This window comes from Rosa chinensis, chromosome 1 (genome assembly GCF_002994745.2).
Source record: "Rosa chinensis cultivar Old Blush chromosome 1, RchiOBHm-V2, whole genome shotgun sequence".
Taxonomy (NCBI): Eukaryota; Viridiplantae; Streptophyta; class Magnoliopsida; order Rosales; family Rosaceae; genus Rosa; species Rosa chinensis.
The window spans coordinates 61642355-61661099 of record NC_037088.1 but is presented as its reverse complement, the minus strand read 5'-3'; the positions used below and the strand labels follow the sequence as shown (position 1 = coordinate 61661099).

At 40.1% G+C, this 18745-nt stretch overlaps 2 protein-coding genes and 3 non-coding genes across 5 annotated transcripts; 1 reads left to right on the top strand and 4 right to left on the bottom strand.

Annotated features, from left to right (window-relative positions):
* The first annotated feature begins 5376 nt into the window (after positions 1-5376).
* On the top strand, positions 5377-7553 carry LOC112195888 (histone-lysine N-methyltransferase, H3 lysine-9 specific SUVH5). Its single transcript, XM_024336121.2, has 2 exons — positions 5377-6425; positions 6555-7553. The coding sequence occupies exons 1-2, from the start codon at positions 6060-6062 to the stop codon at positions 7176-7178; spliced, it is 990 nt and encodes a 329-aa protein (XP_024191889.1). The 5' UTR covers positions 5377-6059; the 3' UTR covers positions 7179-7553.
* A 165-nt stretch (positions 7554-7718) lies between these two features.
* LOC112175722 (putative glycine-rich cell wall structural protein 1) lies at positions 7719-8414 on the bottom strand. The gene has a single exon (XM_024313451.2). The coding sequence runs from the start codon at positions 8346-8348 to the stop codon at positions 7977-7979; it is 372 nt and encodes a 123-aa protein (XP_024169219.1). The 5' UTR covers positions 8349-8414; the 3' UTR covers positions 7719-7976.
* Positions 8415-10845: 2431 nt separating this feature from the next.
* Positions 10846-10938, bottom strand: LOC112183201. Its single transcript, XR_002929791.1, has one exon. It is a non-coding gene; the product is annotated as a small nucleolar RNA snoR31 (small nucleolar RNA).
* Positions 10939-11022: 84 nt separating this feature from the next.
* LOC112183150 lies at positions 11023-11120 on the bottom strand. The gene has a single exon (XR_002929744.1). It is a non-coding gene; the product is annotated as a small nucleolar RNA R30/Z108 (small nucleolar RNA).
* Positions 11121-11234: 114 nt separating this feature from the next.
* On the bottom strand, positions 11235-11342 carry LOC112183194. Its single transcript, XR_002929784.1, has one exon. It is a non-coding gene; the product is annotated as a small nucleolar RNA Z107/R87 (small nucleolar RNA).
* Positions 11343-18745: the final 7403 nt, after the last annotated feature.

The window sequence follows — 18745 nt, the reverse complement described above, 5'->3', positions numbered from 1 at the left end:
CATCACTGAGATCCTCCGCTAAACTTCAACACTGGGTTTCACCCTTCACCGCTGACCGAGGTTCACTACTGCGCTCCGCCGAGTAGCACCACTGGTCAAACTCCATCACCACCGCCCAACTTCCTCCGCTGGCACCATCTCGGCTCGATCAACGACAACCCAGTCCGCCAGGAGCCACCGCTCAGCTCTCCTCCAGTATCTGAGCTCCGCTCAGCCTAACCTCTCCTCCGCTGAGCTGCTCCACTGCCGAGTTTTCTCCTTCGATCAGATTTCTCCTCCGATGGGCATCAGCGCCGAGCTTCACTACCGCTGGACACTTATTACCTTGCAAAAACAGAAACGGGGGATCTGCTACCTCAAATCTGGTTTGCTGCTGCAATTTGGAACAGCCGCCAATTCGATCCATCTCAGAGCCCGCCTCGCGTGTCTGCTCAATGGGGCTAATTCGAACATATTGATTTAAGCACCTGATCTCATCGGACTTCGTTCATAACCAAACTGAAAAATAGCGAGATAAGTCTTAATCTCTCCTTATCTGATGCGAATACCATGTGCCTAGCAGAGCCGTGGCCAGTAGCCACTTATAATTTATCAGTATCTCCCAAACACGATATCATAATATATTGCATGCAAGTGACAGACCTGTTTGTCGGTTTCAATTATATGCATGCCTTGCTAGGCTCTGATCCAATGCCATGTATTAGAAACATCATACACGTGGCTATGTTTGCACAGATGGAACACACAACTTAGCTACTTTAAACATATTCTTTATACATAACCCACTGCACAACTAGGGCGTATGGTCATTATCATGAATCCAAGGTACTATATGGCAGCTCATAACGTTATGTTTAGCACTTGTCAGTGTACCATCTTATTATAAATTACACTACAAGATGTCAGGATGTCATTGTCAATTTGAAATTTTAAGACAGACATGTGCATGAACATTTAATCGATTACTTGTTGCCATGCAATACTTGTAATCATCTTTATCACATGCATCTATGCCATGACAAATTCATCTCACATACCATGAAACACCTTACTACTTTGTATGTGCACATGCTACACATATTTTATTAACCTCATGGGCATGGCCTTACTGTGAGTTCGTTAATTATCCTTGATAATCAGTGATGTTTGGTCACAGATTTGGACCGCACAATACCTAAGACAGTCATGATCATCTGGTCACCTACTGACCAAATATTATTTGGTCAGTCACCGTTCGATTGACATCGGACGGTCTCAGATTTTTGCTTCACATGATTCAAATAAAGTACAAATTTCCACATGGCCATGCTTACAAAATTCAAGCGTGTAACCGTAAATTGACGTTGTCCGTGTATATGAGATAACAATTGCGTAGAGTTGTAGCATTTTTAACATCATAACACGAGGCTACATATACACATGTTTAATCAATTAAACTACATGGATTGATTACCAATCATTTCTCTTATGTTAAGGAGGCACAAGCATCGTTTCAGTCTATGAAATCATTAGCTTTCTACTATGGTGCTTCGCCGATGAAATGGACCGTCATGCTCGGCATAAGATAAGTCATTATATCTTATCTTTTACGCTCTTTCAATTTGAGCTACCGCCATGCCAATACCATGCTTTTACTACTTCTAAGCATACTTATAGAATATCACACTTGATATATCTTTACATGCTTCCATAACTTTTAAGCATGCCAACAACATTTCGTAGATTTGGCAACACTTTCTAGATCTCACGTACTAGATATGCCATGCTTCACATACCGATCTCAATGATCCATTAGCATATCTACAAAAATGCAAAAATGATATTAGCATCCACATTACAAGTACATGCTATACACATAAGCCATGCTTCTATTTTAATTGCAAAATTAAATAAGTATGGGACACTCAAACAAGATTTTATTACTTGCCCTATGTGTTTATCATTTTTCAACCAACCGCCAGGCGGTAAGGCAACGCCTCATAATGACAATGACCGCTACGGGGCATTGCAGTCAAGTTTCTCCTTCGAGAAAACAGCTAGGGACTAGTTAACAAAGCCCACGGCAGCCATTGATCCGGCAGTTAACCCCGACGCTTCGGTATCTAAGATTAGGCTCGCTACCCAACACCCTCTGCTCCGCGCAGCTCCCCTCATCAAACAATTTTCTGACCATCCGGAAGTCTATAGCCAGGAGTGGGGGGCTCCTCGCAGGGCCTAGCAGGGGCCCACCCGAAAGGGCAAAAGCGTTCGCTCTAACAATTCTAGATGGACGACGCACTCGAACTAATTATGCTTGATATACAGCACAAAGCTACGCTTTGGTATCAACCCGCAAGAACACCCTCCTTGACTGGGGACTTTGGGGACTTGTACATACAGCCCAACATAATTAGCAACGGTCACGCTCATGCCTCAGGGCATCACCTTCGAGCTACCCGTTAATGCCTTCCCGACATCCCGAGCTTCCGCTCATGCCTCCCCGACAACCCTTGAGCTTCCAGCTCATGCCTTCCCGGCACCCCGAGCTTCCGCTCATGCCTTCCCGGCACCCACGAGCTTCCCGCTCATGCCTCCCCTGCAACCCTTGAGCTTCCGCTCACTAGCTTCCCGCTCATGCCTTCCCGGCACCCCGAGCTTCCCGCTCATGCCTTCCCGGCACCCCGAGCTTCCTCTCATGCCTCCCCGGCAACCCACGAGCTTCCGCTCATGCCTTCCTGGCAACCCCGAGTTTCCCGCTCACAAGCTTTCCGCTCATGACTTCCCGGCACCCACGAGCTTCCGCTCACGAGCTTCCCGCTCATGCCTTCCCGGCACCCCGAGCTTCCCCTCATGCCTCCCTGGCAACCCACGAGCATTCTACATATGCATTCTACATATGCCTATTTTTTGTCTTTGTTGTGCAGGTTAACGAGTCCCTTCTTGCTTACGGAGTTCGGGGACTTGTAGGGGCTCCGTACCGCCCGGTTACTTATGCTTGGTGACATCATGTGTATAACTCCCCAACCAAGAAACTCCTCTTACTTGGGGACTTCGGGGACTTGTAGATACCTCTACTAGCAAGGCTAGTTTGCTATCTCACCAAGCATAATTAACACCCTCTTTGGGACACCCACAAGCCATGGTGAGGCCCAACCGCTACTTGCATCTTGTAGCCCTATGTTCAAGCTACGCCACGGTATCAGGAAGAGGCAAATCCGTCGCCGGGAAGCCACGTTCCCGCCCTTGCCAAGATGCCTCCACAACATGGCTTTCTACATGCTTCTTGGACTAGCTAGAATTGTGTGGTTACTTGTCCCACATCGAAAACCATGTAAAGGAAGAGCATTCCTTCACCTATAAAAGGAACTATCCTCCCACTTAAACACCATTCATTCCATTCCAATCCAATCCCATTACATCTTTTGTAATCCTCCTTTGGGCCGCAAGGCTCAACACACTAGTATAACATTCAAGTGGACGTAGTTTCCCGCTAAGGCGGGAGACGAACCACTATACATCTCGTGTCACTCTCTCTCTCTAAAGCTAACTAGAGATCCCACGGATCACTAACGTTAACAGGTAATATCCAAAAATATAATTAAAAATAGAAATTAGAGGCGGTTTAATCTGGAGCATCGATTTTAATCACCGTTGGATTTGAGTATATATAAGTTGAACCAGCTTGAGGAGCACTAGATTACATCCCAGACCGACCTCAGTCTCGACTGTTTTGTAACGATGGCTCCAGACCGATGGTATCTCCACTTTCGGCCAGCACTTGACGTCTGACTCCTCTCGGCGTCACTAACTGGAGCTTGGTCGTCCCTGCTCCGAACGACTGGCGATGGAGGCAGGAAGAAGCCCGGAAACTTCTCCGGGTCCCCCGGCGAGTTTTCCAATTCCAGCTTGGTCATAGCGTCTCACTGGTGTCAAAAGCTTCCTTTTGACCTCGCCGACCTATCCATAGTGTTGGTTTGTCCAGATGATAAGACATGAGAGAGAATCGAAGGGGAGAATAATTTTGGGATTTCCGGCAAGTTTCCAAGCTTCCTGTTTTAGTTTACTTGCAATTATTGTCTTTTGAAGATTATGCTTTTTGGGTTTTGATTGTTTCAATGAATAATTGGTAGATTTGGGTAATGTGATTTGTTGGGCCACTGTGTTCTTGAATCAGAATATGATTTGGATTTTGATTTTTGTGTGAAATAAATAGATAGGAAAGATAGCTGATACAGATTCATAATCAGAGAAGAGAAATAGAGGAAACTGATAGCAGAGTGGGTAGTCCAAAGACTCCAAACTTGAATAGACCAGAGAGGACGAGAGAGAGAGAGAGAGAGAGAGTTCTGGGTTTGAATGGGGACGAGAGAGAGGAACAGTGGGGAGAGAGAGAAAAATAGAAAAGAAAAAAAAAGTTTAGATAAAAGAATAATGAATTAAGATATGAAAAGACGAAATTATCCTTCAGTTGTTAATTTTTGTAACAGAGCTAACGGCGCCAGGTGCCAATCTTCGGTCGGGGTCAAAACCTCAGGTACCGTTCTGATATTTTCTGAACGTGAGGTACTGAAGTTTAGAATGGGGAAAAAGTCAGATACTGCTCGAACGATTTTTCCTAAAAAGAAAGTAGTACTCGACAAAATATATAAGAATAGCAGCTAGAATTAGCAACTAGGCCAGACACTTAGGCGTACATTGATGACTTGATGTGTAGGACTTGGGTGAGTTAGGTCGCGTTTGTCAGTGAGAACACAGGCCACTTAGGTCGCGTTTGGCGGTGAGAACACAGTTGAATGAATTATTATCTTGTAAATGAATCGAAAATTGGAGGCCTTAATTTATCCCACTATGCCATCCCGAAATTCAAAACAGGCGGTTCTAACATGAAGTCGCTGTCGTGAGTCGTGACGAGTGGACATGAACCACGAGCGTACGCCCCCTATTTTACAACTACACACACTCGATTCCTCCCCACTCTTCCACGATCGGTCTCTCACATTTCCCCTAGATTCTTCTGTGCTCATTTACTTTTGTACCACCGCCTATCAAATTTAATTACCAAATTGCCATTCCAGTAATGTTCGAACAAAACCACAAACCTTACTCTGTTCAGTGTTAAAGGATGGCAATCTTGTAATTAACTCCCAAACCAGAGGTCTTATATTCAAATACAAACCGCCACTGAAACTGCTAGGGTTGCGACACGCCCGTTACAGACGGGCGACACGTTTCACCCCGAGCCCACGCTTCCCTATTATAGGAACACTCACAGAGGATTCTGCTCTCCCACTTGTAAATATCCAAAAGGAAAACCAAGATCTTCTTCTTCTTTGATGATGTAAATGTTATTGTCTGCTCCTTTCCGGCTCTTCTACTTCCATTTCTACTTCTACCTGTAGTTCTAGTTCTTAGGTTCTACACTTCTACTGTACCTGGTAATTTTTCTTTATTTTTCTTCATTTTCATTGTTTTTGTGCCTTCATTATATTTCCGTGTCTATATTTCTAGGTGTTCTTCTTTCTATCTTGTGTCAAATTATTTGTTGTACACTTTTTGTGTTGGAGGTGACAAGGCTTGTTTTCCAAAGTTATCAAAATATGTTTTGTGTTAATAATTCCTATTCAAAAGGGTAGTGCGGTAGGTTTGGACTTTCCTTGATTCATGATTACATGTTCCATTTGCTATTTGCTTTTTCTAGAAGGGGATCATGCTCCATGTTTCTAGTTAGTGCTGTTTGCCTTTCAGCTTCTTTGTAAGGCTTTATAAGCCATCTGTTTTCCTTGAATTTCAATGAGTGAGATTGCAGTACATTTTCTTCACTGATTTATTGAGTTTCAACATTTGGTTAATGGGTTTCATGGGCAATGATATGAGTTGTAGTTATGTATGTTACTAATGATGTGCGTCTTGTTCTGGGTTTTACGTCTGTGATGATTGTGAAGATCTATTCGAATGTTCTAGCCGTTTTGTTTGTGTTTAATGTAACTTGATATTCTGGGTAGTTGATCCACTTTCTATTGCACAGGTGTTGATTCTTTTTTTTTTTTTTTCTGGGGAGAAATTATTGGAAGCTAGGCATTATGGTTACATTGAAAACACCTGAAAAAGAAAATGGGTTTCGCCCCAATTTTAAGAGGCCTAGAGGTTATACAGTTCGAGATTTCCCTGAAGGTTGTGGACGATTTGTGGCTCCAGTGCAGCCAAGTGAATGTGAAGAGGGTGATGAAGATATGAACACATTAGCAAGGAACAATTGCTCCCTGCCTAGTCCTCGAGTTGATCTTGATGTTGTTCGAGATTTTCCTAAAGGTTGTGGGCCGACGGTAGTTTCTTCTTTGAAAGATGCTGAAGAGAAGAGTTTGGTTCCAGACGTTAAAGAATGCGAGCAGCGTGTTGTTGGTCACAAGTTGAGTGTTGCAAGTGTGGTTGATAAAGCTCATAACAAGGCGAAGAAAGCTTTGGCTGCATATCAAGAAAAGAGTTTGGTTCCAGACGTCAAGGATAAAGAATGCGAGCAGCGTGTTGTTGGTCACAAGTTGAGTGTTGCAAGTGTGGTTGATAAAGCTCATAACAAGGTGAAGAAAGCTTTGGCTGCATATCAAGAGACTTTGAGTGAGATGGGTGGAGAATGCGATGCTAATTTCAACAGACTAAAGGGTTGGAAATTGTATGTTGAAGCAGCAATGTATCTTAAGAAGAGACATAAATGGGTTAACAACACAAAGAAACAAACAGGGGACATTCCAGGAGTGAAGGTTGGTGACAAGTTTCGGTATAGACCTGAATTAGCTATTGTTGGTCTTCATAGTCACTTTCAATGCGGTATTGATTATATGACACAGGACGGGGAAATGATTGCCACAAGTATTGTTGAATCTGGCCGCTATGCGAACGAGACAGAATCACCTGATGTCATGATATACACAGGTCAAGGTGGAAATCCAAAGGTTTCAAAAGGGGAACCAATAGATCAAAAGCCCGACCGTGGAAACCGTGCACTGATGAATAGCAAGGCAGCAGGAAATCCTGTGAGGGTAATCCGGAGCTATAAATTTCGGGAGGAATCTGGTTATGTTTATGATGGTCTCTACATTGTTGATGATTTTTGGCGAGAAAGAGGGGTTTATGGTAAATTTGTGTTTAGATTTTCGTTGAGGAGGATTTCGGGTCAACCAAAACTCACAGTTTGCAACAGTTAAGATGGTGATGGTGATGCCAAGATGAAGAATTGTTGTTGCTGCTGATATAGTGTGTAGGAGGATGTTTTGATGAAGGTTAGTGGAAGGAATATATATGAGTACAAATTGTTGTTGTAGCTCATTCAGAATCAAGTCAAACTCTTTCAAGTGAGTATAGAAGTAGACTACCTACTTTTGGACTGGGGATGTATGTATGTGGTACCAGGAGCTTGAATATAGAAGTAGACTACCTACTTTTAGACTGGGATATATGTATATAGTACCAGGAGCTTAGTATAAAACACTCTGATAGGTGTTTGTTGCTCTCTTTTGAACCAAACTAGCTGGTTAATCTCAGTTGAAACAGAGCAAGACTTTGACAAGTTTCCATTGTTATTTCTAATCTTTCTACCCATGTATGCTTGTGTTTTAGTACTATTCAATCATTGCATCATTGTTTCAGATTGTACTCTGTTCTTCCTTATTAGCAGAGGAGAGGAATCATGGTGATGATTGTTTATATTCTGATGTTAAAAAAAAAAAAGGAAGAAGCAGGGGAGAGGTCTCAAGCGTAGCTTTTTATATAAAGAAAAAATGGTTAAAACCACACCTCCATCAACGCTATTATCTTCTTAGACAGAGACATAAGCTTTACTTTATGATAATGATGAGAGAGATAGATTGCTACTTAAACTACTAGCACTGCAAATGTTACATAGCAGAGTCATAACCATATTAATGTTACACACAGCAATACAGGAATATAAAAGGCTTATAAAATCATCATATCACTCGGATCATGAACTTGCCAGCAGTGTTTCAGCCATGGTTGTTTTTGTCTCCTCCTCCTCCTCCTCCTCCACCACCACCACCACCACCTCCTCCACCACCAGACCCCGAACCATATCCAGAACCTGAGCCCCTACCAAACCCATTAGCAGACCTGCTACCAGATGATCCAGAACCAGAACCCCAACCACCACCCGGGCTAGTACTCCACCACCCCCAACTATATTGCCAGTTGGGTCCATGGCCAGAGCCACTACCACTACTTGTCGGCCCTGTCTCCCACGCTTCTCGGGACATGACCTTTCTGCCCGCAGCACCGCCGCTACCGCTAACAGAAGCCCAAGTGGTGGTGGTGATGAAGAGGAAAAGGAAGAGGGTGAACTGAAATGTATTGAGCTGCATTTTCAATTCTTAGGCTGTGCTGGGAAGCTTTGCATGTGAGTTTGTAAGTTGTGCATGCTTGGTAGTGCTCTATTTATAATGCGGTTTGATGTGGATATCCACAACCGGGACCTTAACATTTCACTAATAATGTGAAAGCCTATATAGTGCACACGTTAGCTTATAAGATAATTCGCACCACACCGACTTGATTACAACTCCTCATAATCATCTCTGTTTTGAAGCTTTATGATAAAATATCATAGGTTTACCTATAGAAACCGAAAATGAACAAGTGAGGGGCAAATGATGAAAATGAGATTTCGTATTTCTCGCTTCTTATTTTAATTTATGAATTAATAGTTAAAGTGTTTCCATCATTATTTTGAAAATAGTTGATACCGTGAATATAGCTAATTTAGTACCTTGTGTTACAATATAAATTGCAAAAAAAAAGTCACTCAAATATATCGAACAAATAAGAAATTATACAAAACTAATAATTCTCATTTTATGGTGATTATATATAACTGATAATTTATAAAATGAAACGTTTTGAATCATTTTTTTAACATAAGATAATGATCAACTAATAAAAAATAGAAAGATTTATGTGTCAAAACCAATATCGACATAGATTTTTTGGAGAATGTATATACTTTTTGATGTGAAATCCACTTGCGTAATTCGTCACGAGAAGTCATCAAAATTCAAAATAGTTTCTGTTCATACCTATTCTACATACATAACAAACCCATTAGCCAGAGTCGCTCTCAATTCTTAGCTTCGACATGAACAAAACACTCAAGAGTCAAGACGCATGCGATCGACATCTTGAATGACAAAGCAACTTAATTTGCAATCAGTAATTGCACCATAATTGGTACGAGTTAGAGCTAAAGTTATAGGATGTAATGGAAGCCTAAATGGGAGAAGCAGAAATCTGGTATATGAGAAAGTTGATTCCACCTAGGAGAGGTAGCAAGGCAAACGTAAGCAAGCAAGCCAAACAGCTCCAGTTGCTTGCAATTTGCTTTTAATCAAATTGTGCCATCGTGGTTCAGTGCCTCTTTAACTCTGACTACCTCATTCTTGCTTTTAATCCTAATCCTTTGAGGAAGTGACTATGATCGCGACGCGTGTGCAACGGATGAATGATCTGAAACTCGGGAAATCTGGATAGAAATTTGAGGGTGCACATCGAATTTCGATAGTTTGAAACACTGTGACTATAGTGCAGGTGGCAACTGGGGTAGTCAGTTGATGGGAAAATATCTTCATTTACAAATGGACCACACTTTCACTTCCCGGAAATTTGAAGAATGATTGAGCTGAGGTTTAGGGGAAGTTGCAGGAATGGAAAGTTTTGATTAGTCCGGTATTTTGTCTGGAATCTGGAGAGCAGTACTAGTGTGAAGCATTACATGCCGCGCATGGCAAAGGCAACTAGTTCAAATATGGGCTAGAATTTTTGCATGTTATATGGGGTCAGTTACTGTGGTGCATTCTCACTGTGATCCACTACCTACTTAAGTTTTTTAACAATCAATACGGTTTAGGGTCTAGTCCGAAGTGCATTAAAGAAAGACTGAAAGGAAAGGAAACAGAGGCCGTATAGTTTCTTCCCTCCTAAATTGTGACCAAATATTTTTGCAGGCTATGTCAAACTCAATTTTGAACTCTGATAGCTCAGTTATAGAGCACATTCTGAAAGTAATCAAAGATTTATCCATTGATGACGACTGCCATAGCAACAAAAGCCGTCATGTCATTTGAAGAAAATCGAATGGAAGTTGAGCATATACTGCTGACAACTTTTGGCCTTTTGGCAAGGCAGGGTTGGGCAATAAGTGTCATACTAGTTCAGAAGATTCAAAATCCCATCTAACTTCATTTCAGGAGGATTCAAAATCCAAATTTTAACAAAGACTGGATTTACAGCAATTAGTATCGTCTAATCCAGTTACGCACCAATTCTTAACAAGTGGCTCAACTCTTTTCCATCTTAGTTGTGCTCTTCCAACATTTCCGTTGCCCTTTGCATTGCCATTTAACAATCCAACTTTGTATTTTTGTTCGAGAAACTGCTAGATTGATAAACCTCCAAACCCAGGAATACTCGTTACTTAAATTGAACCAACATCAAAATAGAATTGCATTTCCATATTCTGTCACAAAAACTCGTCCAAAGGTAAAGAGAGTGCAAGACTTTGTAGCCTCCAGGATCTTAAATATCGTAGGAACCAGATCGGTCTTCAAGCCAACAAAATACAAGTAATAGAACATGATAAGATAGAATTTTTTTGTCGAAAACAAAAATCATTATGCAAAATGTAAAGAACATATTTTGAAAAAAGATTATTTCGAATCATCATCAGAATGGAAAGTTGTTCTCATCCACAGCAGACATTATTACTGTGTAGGAAGGTGTCCTAAGATATTTCCATTTTCATCACACGATGTAAAACATTAGCACAGTGAACACAGATTCACTAATTTACAAAAACACAAGATGAGATTAGATTCAGAAGTGATATCAGTTAGCTTCACTCGATAACGAATATCTCAGATCAAGTGTTGGATTATTTGATATTTGCTTCATCCCAATCTAACCAAAACACCACTAATTAGATTCAGAAGCACAGAACACACAAAACAAAAACAAAAACAAATAGAAAAACTGGGAAAGGAAGATTGACTCAGTGGTGGCGATTGTATATTGGTTCGATTCTGCCAACAATTTTCCTCAACCATACTCAGAAGAGGGAGCTTGTTATCCTCATAGCAAACTTTCCTTTCCCACAGATTTGAAAACACAAATCATTCAGATAAGCATAGAAATTTTGAAGATCGAAGACAAATCATTCAAGAAAGTAAAGAAATTTTGAAGAGGAGAAAACAGAGAGAGATGGCTCAGTTCAGCGGGGTTGTCGACACGCAAACATCTCTAAGAATATTAGAGAAGCCTGCATTCCGGTCTGTTGAGCTTGAATTTATTGGGTCATCACTGCCAGCTCTCTCTCTCAAAATTTTGCAGAAGAAGAAAAAACAAAAGATAGTTGCTGGGTTTTGGAGAATGAGAGACCAAGAATGAAGGGTAGAAGGTACCAAAGGCGGAGGAGAGGGGATGAGGGTTTGACTGCAGAGGAGGTTTTTGGGTGTGGTTTTATAGGAAGAAGGGAGCTAGGGTTTGGAGTGGAATGAGTCTTCAATGGGCCGCCGGGGTTTTAGGTTACACAGCAAAGCAATCTATTGGGCTTTTCAAAAAGATATGGATCTTGACCCGACCCAAACTCGATCCTAACTTGAACAAAAATGGTTTGGTTTGACAGAAAATGGTTTGGTTTAACTTTACAATGCTTAGAAAGTTAAAGTTGGTGAGGCTAAGAAACATGTTCATCTCTATACTATAGTATAGCTGTATTGTCTTGTTATTGTCTACCCAAGGACTAGTTTGAAATTGACTCGATTGAGTTACTCAAAATTGTTAAATGGATATTAAGCACATTCTCAATTTTAACTATCAATTGAAGTATGGGATATATTTGAATGGCATGATTAGTTTAGTGATATACCTTTTAAAAAAAAAAAAAAGGAATAGAAGAAATTCATTAATTCAAGAAATTACAAAAATTGGATGACTCTGTAAAATTTCAATTACTCCAACTAGAGAAGAGAACCTGCTCATACCCCATAAAGTCACCAACAGTATGAACTTATACCCGCTGGACATCAATTCCAGATCAGCCAAAGTTTCCCCCAAATCCATATACTCACCAACCACTTTCTCAATCCCCTCCAAAATTGATGTCCCCTTCCAAGATTAACCCAAATTTTGGCGACCCGTCGAGCGCAGCCAAACCAATCCCACCAAACCTACTTTGACCGTGCACTTCAATCGAACCGACCAAACCATGCATCCCCAATCACTGCGCAGCAGCCCTCCACAAACCAAGCAACTGTGTGATTAGATCCCATCGCTGCCACCCAGACTGACCACCAAGGGCCTCACTTGCTGCTGACCACAAAAACTGGAAACCATGAAGCCACCGTTGCCACCGTCATAAGATGAAAGAGAGTTTCTTGCCATAGCCCCACCGCTGACCACCACCAACCATACCTGTCCGGCAGTACCCACCACCCGCAGATGAGACGAGAGGCCACCGTCAGAGTGGGGGCGCCGCCGGACAAGCAAACGAACCAAATCCTATTTTTTACGAACCCTAGAGCTCCCGTGTTTTTACGGACCAAAGAGAACAACCCTGGTTGTTTTATAACTAGTTTAGTGATATACTTAGACAATCCAAATATGAAATTATCGTGTGACACTTTCATCAAAGTGCCTAATTATGTTTAGGCCTTTATTTCTTAAAAAAATTTTACTCCATAATTTCACAACTAATAACCATGATTTTCAAAAGTCTTTTAAAGTGATGGATCATAAAAACCTCAACCAGGTTTTTTTATTTTTCTGATTTTGAATTTTTTTTAAAAAAATTTTGAGTTAAGATTTTTGAGTTTTGTCAGTTTTAAAATTACTTAAAATTTATGATTTGAATGACAGTTTTTTGTAAGAAAATATAAACATGTGTCTTTGACTTTAAAATGGTGTATTATAGTCCACGATTTTGATTTATGAGTGAAAATTCATGGTCTCTGATAATTTGCAAAAAAAAAATTGATTTCCACATATTGGAAAAACATACACCATGTTTTGATATACTTAGCTTCACTTGCATGGATGTTATGTGTTTAATTTTTTTTCAGAAATCAAGTTAAGTGTTATCTCGCTCAGTCATGCTATATGGGTATATTACACATATTTTTCCATTGTGGATCTGTGCATCTCCTCATTCCGTTATGGAGCTATTGGTCTATGAATTTGGCTTTGTTCGTTCTTTTCTTATATTATTTCGTCTTCTTTGCTGGTCCATTCATCTTTCTTTTTCTCTGACGACTCTTGTAGGTAGAGATTCGTTTTCAAGTTCTTCATTTACACAAGCACAACAAAGCGAATATGATAAACTGTCGACGCGCCCAAAGTACAGGGTGTGAATAGTAATTTACCCTAAAATATAATAAAACTAACTTTCTCTTTCTTCTCTATCTCTTTTCTTCTGTATCTCTTCTCTTCAAGAAGCCATGGAAAGAGAGTAGCAATAGGAGTTGTGTAGAACTGTAGGGTTGTAGAGGCTTAACAAAGAGGGAGAGGCAAATCAAGAAAGAGAGTCAAAGACGATTTTCAGTGATCAATGATGGATTTTTCACCGTCGTCAAGCGGATCTTCTTCAACCCAATTCAACCCTGAAATTTTCAAGAACCAGCTTTAGAATCAATTAACTCAGGCTTATGCCGAAGAGTTCCTTCAAACCCTGGTATTGTTGATCTTGGTCTTGATTTCGTTGTGGGTGCTGGGTGCTGCCCCTCAATCCAAAATTGCTGTTGCAAAATCATTCATCCAATTGGTAAATTAAACAGGCGATGATGGAGATGCTAAGGACCCAGATGTGGAGAATGAGGTCGATGAAAGAAGATAGTAGAAATAACTTTTTTTGATTAATCATGGATTTTGATGTTCTTGATTATTCAGGGATTTTAGGGATTTTGATGTTCTGTGAGAACTGAGAAGGAAAAAGGGAAAGCAGAGGGAGAAGAGAGAGAAATAATAATATAATATAAAAAAAGACAGATGAGGTTTGGGCTGTCAAATTTGACAGAAAGCCTCAAATTGTCAAATACACGTGTAAATGGCATATGGGTTGAAGAGGAATTTGGACAGTCAAAAGTAGACGTTGGGCTGCCAGATGGAAAAAGACCACTCCGTTGGAGATGGTCTAAGTCGACATGTGAGTTGCTACTCTTGGCAACCAATTAACGTTTACTGACCTATTGTAAAAAAAAAACATTAAAAATAGTTTAGGAACCAAAAAATTCATTAGAAATGGTAGGAATGCTAAAACTTGTGCCGACATCTATTTTCTATTTCCAACCTCTAAAATAAAATTAGAGCAACTTCAAATTTTGGAATCTCACAATCAAGGGTTATCAATCTCTAGTCTTGAAATTTGGACCAAAACAAGTAAGGTTTGAGCTGAGGCCATGGCGGCGAGCAAACATGCGGGCTTAGACAGTTCTCGAGCTCCAGCCAATCTCTCGTAGTCGGAACTCGGATAACACTGATTCTATCTCTCTTCTCTCCTCCCAAAATGGCCGTCCGCATCCTTTTTTAGGCTTAGTTTGGGATTGCTGTGCTGTGAGGGGAAGCACTTCCGAACTTGCTGTGAGATGAATCACTTCCGAACTTGCTGTGAGAGGAATCAACTGAGGTGTTTGGTAAACTGTTTTTAAAAGTGCTGTGAGAACGAAAAACAATTTCTAGGTGTTTGGTAAGTTGCAAGACAAAAGTGCTTTGGATGAGTATAATTACCAAAATGGTCATACATGCTAAGATATGCTACTAAAATACATAATTTTTTTTTTTTTTTATTTAACCATACCAATTAAAAAAATTTCTCATGTATTATTCTTGTACCCTTGCTTGGACCGAATAAAAGATTTACTTTAAACTCTTCAATATGCATATTATGTTTTACTATTACACAAAAATAAGTCTAGAATATTTGGATTAATTTCCCGACCATAGGTCAACGGGAACCATTACACAAAATATATTAAAGTCACTTGAAATTTGCAACTAAATGCTAAGTAGATGCATTCATTAGACTTTGTGCAATTGCATTTCTTAACACCTCCATTTCTTGTCTTCCCGGACCATCTCCATCATGTTCATTATCCTCCATTTCTTCACTAGTCTCTTCACTTGAGTAATTTCCACTTTCATCAAAATCAATATCTCGTTGAGCATATCAAGTTCTTTGGGTAGCTTTTTGGTACAATTGATTTAGATTTTAGATAGAAAACTCATGTGGTTTATCCAATGTATTTCTGATGCACTCCATTATCTTGGATTCCAAGTCTTCCCAAAAGGTTTCTTCAGCACTATATAGGTCGAATTTGCAGCACCTGAGGAAGCCACATGTTTTTTTCTTGTAAGATACTTATATATAAGGTGCAGTTAAATTTTAGCAAGCTATCATACACAGTGATCATTCATATGTGCAAATTTCTCAATATAACTAAATTGGAGAGCACTTGAGAACAATTGCTCTTGAAAACCATCAAACTGGGGGGGGGGGGGGGGGGACTTAGATATGCTTCACGTGCAGAAAATTTTAGCAAGGTATCATACACAGTGATTATTAGTACGTGCAAATTTCTCAATATTACTAAATCCACTAATTATACAAACAGTTAGCTCACCTCTCTCTCTTCTTGGAGCTAAAATCAACTTCAAGTTTGGCATAAACTTTATTTGCCAATTTGGTGGCTTGATCATTGTTTGGATCAAGGTTTTAAATATCGGTATTTTCATATCTATCGGTACTTTGAAAAAGGGAGATATCGGATATATCGGGGATACAGTGTACGAAAATATCGTTTTTGAAAAAAGTCAATTTATTAGAAATTTAGAACTACATATAAATACATATGAATGTAAACTTCATATACATCTAAAAAGAGACTCTAGGCGGTTGAAAAGCCGCTCGCTGGTCTACAAAAATGCAATAATCAGACCAAGACATATGACCCATATAGTGCGAATTGTAGTGATGAACATGATAGTTATAGATCTCTTTAGAGCTGCCGACTGTTTCCCCTATAAGGGGATAATAAAGATGAACCCAACTAGATGACTGATCATATACTTCTCCATATTGATTATATCCATAAGCATCAAAACCAAATTGATTGTTGCCTTCATGAGATTCATTTGAGATCCCACTGCGATCTTTGTCTATACTGATAGAGTCAAAACTTAAGGCAATTGAAGAAACATCAGATGGAGTACTTTGATCATAAGTTACACCTCTAGTCCTCCTCCCACATCAGGTCTTCTCTTCAGCACCATGACCAGCTGTTCTCACTCCGTGGTCTTCATCTTGGGTGGCATGATCAAAATTACCTTCACAGGTAAATTGGAAGCCTTCATCCACAGAAAATTGTCCATATTCATATCTTTCACCTCCACCACCTGTTCGGCTTCCACCCTCTCCACCATCATCAGAACTATTTGGAGTTGCTGTACCACCCCACGCATCATCACTATCTGAATTATCTTCTGGGTTTTTAACAACTTCTTCAGATAAGACTCTCTCTACGTTGATTCCAGCATTAGTTGCAGTTTCTACAACTTGTGGAAGAGGTCTTCCAGCTTCATCATCGAGGTGTGCAGACATAATCCAATCATGAAGTGGATCAATGCCATTATCAAGCGGATCGCTTGCAACATGAAGTACATCTATATAGTTGTTTTCATTGACCACATTATTCTTTGCCTGTTTATCTCGCAGCCGCAGCTTCATGTTGTAGTAGCAGTATACAAGCTTTTCCAACTTCTGATATGCCAAACGGTTCCTTTGCTTGGTATGAATAATAGCAAATGTACTCCAATTTCTCTCACACGCAGAAGAAGAAGCCGTTTGTGCCAAAATACGCATTGCAATTTTCTGCATGTTTGGTGCAGAATACCCAAATTGTGTCCACCAATCAGCTGTAAAGCTACTACAATGAGTTACTACTATAATAGATCAACATTTTCTATTAAAGAAATTATATATGTGTGTTTTAATGTATACATATACGGATATACCACAAACCTGTATTTTTGGTTTCTCTTGTTTTTCTTGCTATGGTTGACCCAAATGATTCCTTTGCATCTCTAAAGCATACAATCTACATTAACCATTTGAAAAGAGAAGAAAAGGTGGGGAGGGCCGGAGGGGACGACAGAAAAGAGGAGAAAATGGGAGAAAAATAGAGAATTGTCGGTTGCAGTTTGTTATATACTTATATATATTATATATGTTTGATTTTTTTTTAGAAGTACTATAACGTAGTCTATATATATAATCATTATTTTTTATTTTTATAACGTAGAGAATTACTGAGTTTTTTTTTTTTTACCTCAAATTTTACAGATATTTCTTCACTTTATCGGGATATATCGCAAATATCTAATATATCGGGGATATTTGACGATGTCGGAGAAATTTCGCAGAAACGGTGACAGATAAGATATTTACCCCCATAAATATATCGGTCCGTCGAAAAAAGGAGATATCGGGGGATATATCGGATATATCGCAGAGATTTTGAACCTTGGTTTGGATGTGCCTTGGATACAAAAACAATAAACCATTCCTGTTCATCATTTTGGACAATTAGTTTTAGCCGTGGTTTGAGAATGGTCTTGACACTACTACAAAAAGTGCATCACACAACACCCATCACACAACAGAACAAAAATCTGCTGTTGTGTGTTAACACAAACTCTATCATACAACGGTACAAATATGTTTCTGTTGTGTGAATGTAAGCAAATTGAAAACTTTTTTTTTGGAAGATATTGCACAACAGATTTAAGAATTTTCTGTTGTGTAAATGTGAGGTCTAGAATGGAGGGAAATGAGCACATAATTCCCTCTCAGAACGAGCTCATCAAAATGGAATTTGAACTATACACACAACAGTTTTTCATTTTCTGTTGTATAACGAAATGTTGTATGAAGTTTGAGAAATCGTACTAGGTACACCTAATGTAAGATGCAAAAATTTGTACAACAAATAGTCACAGTTCTGTTGTCTGAGCATGGAAGCAAGGTGCAGCGGGCGGCAAAAATTTCAATTTGATGAAATCTATATAAGCACAGGCAATACAGCGCGCGCGGACAAATTTTAATTTGATGAAATCTATACACAGGCAACAAATTTTCCCTCCCAACCGCCTTTGTCATCATATACTCACACAACAGTCCTTTATTTATCCGTTGTTGGAGAAACTTGAAACAAATCGAAGTCTCCCACTAAACAACTTAATTGGAACCAATAGTCTCATTTACTTCGTCAGTTCCTTCTGTCAATACACGTATTGCCTCTCTCTCTCTCTTCTCACAAAACGCGAAACCCTGTCTTCTGTGTCACTGGTTTACTCTCTCCTCCATCCTCCGTCCTAGTCTTCTGGCAAACTCCTCTGCGAAATTGAATTGGGTTTGTTTGTAATTGCGAGTTTCTCTTAGATTTAGGGTTCTTAGGGTTCCATTCTCTTAGATTGTTCATCTTCCTCTTCAGCGACAGGGGAGATAGAGTGCCCCAGATCCACTTTCTCTCTCCTCCTCGACTTCAAACTAGGGTCAATCGAAGAGATACTGAAGACGACGGTGTCCAAGACGGCGGAGGCGAACGTGCTGTGCTACGCCGACGAGGCGGCGCTATGCTGGGTTAGACGAAGCCAGCAACTCCGGCCACCAAACCAGCAACTCTTCGGGCACAGACGAAGCCCCATGCTCAACCCACTAGTA

Coding starts and splice junctions, on each gene's coding strand:
- LOC112195888 (XM_024336121.2), top strand. CDS start 6,060: ATGGTTACATTGAAAACACCTGAAAAAGAAAATGGGTTTCGCCCCAAT. Junction 6,426..6,554: donor TTGATAAAGCTCATAACAAG/GCGAAGAAAGCT, acceptor GCTCATAACAAG/GTGAAGAAAGCTTTGGCTGC.
- LOC112175722 (XM_024313451.2), bottom strand. CDS start 8,348: ATGCAGCTCAATACATTTCAGTTCACCCTCTTCCTTTTCCTCTTCATC.